At 38.0% G+C, this 5,000-nt stretch overlaps 1 protein-coding gene across 10 annotated transcripts in view; it reads right to left on the bottom strand.

The window, feature by feature from the left end:
• The window catches only part of LOC144979718 (uncharacterized), a 145,709-nt gene that overhangs the window by 8,977 nt on the left and 131,732 nt on the right, over positions 1 to 5,000 (bottom strand). For all 10 annotated transcript variants that reach the window (XM_078926660.1, XM_078926657.1, XM_078926655.1 and 7 more), the window contains one exon: positions 1,211 to 1,408. In XM_078926660.1, coding sequence (XP_078782786.1) covers positions 1,211 to 1,408 — 198 coding nt within the window. The remainder of the gene's footprint in view (positions 1 to 1,210; positions 1,409 to 5,000) is intronic.

The following is a 5,000-nucleotide window of genomic DNA, read 5'->3' as shown; positions in this document are numbered from 1 at the left end:
GCACCAGTTGAGAGTAGACTGGAGACCACGGGGGTGGGCACTCGAGTGGGGATTGAAGCAGATACTCTAGGAGATGGGCGCCAGTGGAGAGTGAACCAAAGATCATGGGAGGTGGGCATCAGTGAGGATTGAAGCAGATAATATGGGAGGTGGGCACACAGTGGGTAATGAACCAGAGACTATGGGAGCAGGACATCAGTGGGGAATGAACCAGAGACCACGGAAGGTGGGCACCAGTGAGTAGTAAACCTAGAACTGTGTGAGTTGGACACCAAGAGGAGGGAATCAGAGACTTTAGAAGCAGGGCGACAGTGGGAATTGAACTGGAGACTATGGGAGGTGGGCACCAGTGGGGTTTGAACCAGAGACTATTGGAGGTAGACACCAATGGGGACAGAACCAGACTATGAGATGTGGACGCCAGTGGGGAGTAAACAGAAGACTATTGGAGGAAAGCTCTGAAGGGGAATGAACCAGAGACTATGGGAGGTTGGCACCAGTGGGGAGTGAACCAGATAATATGAGAGATGGGCACCAGTGGGGAGTGAACCAGAGACTATGGAATCAGGACATCAGTGGGGATTGAACCAGAGACTGTAAGCGGTGGGCACCAGTGGGGATTAAAATTTAGCATCTCCTAAAACTAAACTTAAGTATTTTGGTGATAGGTCTCTTATGAAATTCGGACCCACGATTTGGAATGATCTCTCTCAATCTGTGAGATTCTCGAGCTCAATAGACATCTTCAAAAAAGCCCTGAAAACATATCTTTTCAGGAAATATTTACTTAATTGAATTTTAAATGTATTGTATGTGACATTTAGTAGTCGTGAACCTAACCACGCCACATGGCCTGATTAGGACAGTCCGAACATTTAGTAAACAATGGCATTGATTGCTAAATTAAGCAAACTACACAGGTATTACCGTCGATTGAATGCCTTTCAGCTAAATTCTCACTTGTACTACCCGTCAGATCAATCATACCAACACACAAAACTATTTGTAACCTTAAACGTTCATAGAATGATTGATATAAGAATAATAAGAACTAATCGTATGACTGGTTGATTTAAGAAAAAATAGAATGACGGAGTATCATCAACGCCATTCATTCAATTGTTAGATAACAACTAGCTATGTTTGTCCGAGTGAATTCGAGGGTGTGACACAAGTCCTGTGTTTTGATTGGTCACAATTCTACTCTTACCTCTTGCAATCCCGCTCGATTGGGATTTCCTTAAAAAGGCTAACACCCCTCTTTGAAATATCGGCAGGCCCAGTTCCTGTAAAGTGTAATACTTCGTGGAGCGTCTCATGCAGATCAAAAGGGGTTGTAAGTCTTCTGGAGTTCAATTTTAGATTTCTCATAAGCTCTGGATGCGTCACGTTGAAACTTGCAGGCATTCTAGGGATGGAAAACACAAGGGAATAAAACAAATGTTATTTGAATAGTTTGAAATAGACACATTTGTGTAACCTCGTTTTATACACGAATGAAGCAGAAAATTAATGTTCATTTCAAAATTGTGACCCACTTTCTCACGGCAGTATTATGTTGGAATGGACTAGGTGATGGAATTTTTGACTTTTTTTTTAATTTCAAAAAACTGAAAAATTATAATTGTTATCGTTTTTATTCTAATAAATTCATTTTTCTGGGTTTTATTCATCCCGACATAATAGCGTTATAAGACGGCGGGTCACAATTATTTGACGTTAATATGAAAAGAAGAAAGAAAACAACATAAACCAAAAACAATAATAATAAAGCAAGTAAACCAAACAAAATATAACAACATACGCTCAAAAACAACAACACTACCACTGAAGGTATTTATTCTTACACAAACTGTATAAATTAAGCCTAAATGTCAATTCAAATCACTCAGATCTTTTCTGGCATAACACCGGTCTGGGACGAGACCTCACAGTTTGATGCAATGCGGTTCTGTCACTTGCGTTACTAGATTGCGTGGACGGGGTCGATCTCTGACGACGATTGGGATTATTTGGAAGCTTTAACTCTGCCAACTTGTCATTATGACATCCGAAATGCTATCACCGTCCACATCTACGCCAGAATAGAAAGAGAGGGTGGAGCCTACCATGGTATAACATTTTACAGAACCCTAATTTCATCATAAAAGTTCTGTCCATTAACAGGTGGGTGGATATCGCTTTCCAGATTTGATGTCCTTATATGAGATCCTTAGAATTTTGACCAATCAACGATTGTTCTTTTGATAGCTCGCTTGTAAACATGTTTCAGCTCATCCATTGATTTATGATCCGGCATCAAAGGCGGTACATGTTGTGTAATTTCAAAGACCACGGCTGACCGAAAGCGGCGAATGGTTGTGTAATACCAACAGCAATGTGGCTTGGACCACGAGCATTGTTTATATTGTGACGTCACTATCTCAACGCTCATGAATTCCGGACTCACAATCGAAAAACGAAATGTGTGTTTTAAACTCTTGAATCAAACGAAGTTCATGAGCGCGTTCGTCTCATTGGAAATGAAAAATGATATATAAATCAAGAACATCGACCAGAAAATAAGGAAATTATCATAAAATTATAAAATTTGAGAAAGCTCTTTTCAAAATCAAATCTATTACAAAAAAGGTTATTTCTAGATTTTTATGAGACAAAGACACGTTTTCTCCATTTTTCAAGCTGATTCCAACAATGTGGTTTTCAAATTTATCGCAATTAGATTATTTGTCATTATTTTTTTTTATAAATGCCCAATTGACTGCTCAGGAAATGAATTTGTAATCCTTGACGACTAGCAAGTTGGTGTTAACTTTTGCGTATCTCTTTCCCACGCAGGAGCGCGCGCACACACACACACACACACACACACAGTCACACACAGGACCTTTGAACATTTGAAAGTTATTTTGAAAATCAAAAATGTTGTACACAGAATAATTGGCCTTTATCGTCCACTAAATTCTCAAAAACAGACTTCAAACACTAAAATATTTTTCGAGGATTTTGAAAACTTCATTCACGATAGATGTGCCAAACGGGAAAAAACTTTTGGTGATGGGGGATTTTAATTTTCATCTAGAAACATAAATGACAGTGGTTGCAAATTGTTTACACACATTTTTGAATCTCACAATCGAATGCAGCATGTTGCTGAACCTACCCATATTGGCGGCCATCTACTCGATCTTGTCTTAGCTGATAAAAATGACAATAATCTAATGTCAGTCAAAGTTGAAGACTGCTCTATTTTTGATTATAGCTATATTTCTACCGTCGTCAACGTCTCGAGACCTAAACCTCAGAAGAGACTTTTAACCTTTCGAAAAACCAGAGACATTCATTTTAACGCTTTTTCTAATGATATTCAAATCTCAAATTCTGTGTCCGACATGGAGGATCAATATAACAAGATTTTATCTGAAATTCTTAATAACCATTGTCCCACTACCACAAAAAATATTATTTTAAGACCCATTAAGAAGTGGTTCACGGATGATATTAGCGAACTTAAAAAGTGTACGAGATCAAAAGAAAAACTATGGAGGAAAACTGGATTAGAAATACATTGTCAGAAACACACTTCGAGCAAAAATAAAAGAAACAATCTAATAGTCAGAACAAAAGAAAATTATTTAAAATCAACCATAATATCAAATAAAAGATAGCCCGATAAATTATTAAAAATCATCAAAAATATTACAAACATCACTGTAAACAAGAATTGCATACCAACTCTCCAACTGATCTCCCAAGTCGTTTTTCAAGATCATTTTCAAGATATAATTTTAAAAAACATACGAGAATAACTCGACACCCTTGGACATTCATCCCGACAGGACATTGACTATCGTCTAGATTGTAAAAGCCATCATAGAGATATGGAAACTTTTGATTTCTTTGAACCCGCATCTGAGGAGGAAGTTTCGTTAATTATAAACTCTTCACCAACCAAAACGTGCTATTTAGACCCTGTTCCCACATGGATTGGTAAAGCATGTGCCAGAGATCTGGTTACACCAACAACTTTTATTGTAAACATTAGTCTGTCATCATCGGTCGTACCAGAAAGTCTTAAGCAAGCAGTGGTGACTCCACTATTAAAGAATTCAAATTTAGATAAAGGACAATTAAATAATTATAGACCCGTTTCGAATCTATGCTTTCTTTCTAAAATCATTGAAAAAAATGTATCCAAAAGAGTACAAAGAGTCTTAAAACAAAACGAGCTTAACTGTAAATTCCAAGCTGCATACAGACCGAGCCATAGTACAGAAAGTGCTCTTATTAGAGTTCAAAATGATATTGTTAACTATGCTCAGTATTGCTAATTTTGCTCGACCTGAGCGCTGCTTTTGATACGATCGAACATGACACTCTATTGCATCGACTTAATAATGTTTTTAGATTCAATGGGCATGTTCTGAATTGGTTCCGGTCCGTCCTATCTCTCCTACAGGAGTCAAACAATAATGCTCAATCATACTCAGTCTCGTGTAACTGAGTTGGAACAGGGAGTTCCGCAAGGATAAGTTCTTGGTCCTCTACTTTTTACGAAGGCTACAGTCCCTTCCACCAAAGGCTAAGGTAACGCCTTAGGGCCTGTGCCGCCTAAGGGCCTGTGCCGCCTAAGGTCCCGTTTTCTGTGGAAATAGATCTTTCGGCAAATTTATGACCCATCGAATCAAAACAGTATTGTGTTGGAGTCGGTTGAACAGATAACAAAAAAGATTTTATAGTTGAAATGAGCAGACCGTTAACATTTTACTCTTTGTCGATATGCGCTAAACCCAAGTCGAATTTATATTGGACTATAAAATCCTTGACATGCATCTAAATAGACCTATCTCCAGAGTTTTAAAAGACTTTTCAAGATACGTTTATTCTTTGTTAATGGTTGGATAGGTTTAGCTTTATTTTTTATGTTTTTTGTTATCTGTTCAACCGACTCCAACACAATACTGTTTTGAGTCGATGGGTCATAAATTTGCCGAAAGATC

Source organism: Berghia stephanieae, chromosome 9, assembly GCF_034508935.2.
Source record: "Berghia stephanieae isolate SIO BIC M18660-M18661 chromosome 9, UCSD_Bste_1.3, whole genome shotgun sequence".
In the NCBI taxonomy this organism is placed as follows: Eukaryota; Metazoa; Mollusca; class Gastropoda; order Nudibranchia; family Aeolidiidae; genus Berghia; species Berghia stephanieae.
Note: the sequence above shows the minus strand (reverse complement) of the source record. Positions and strands in the feature narration are given on the sequence as shown.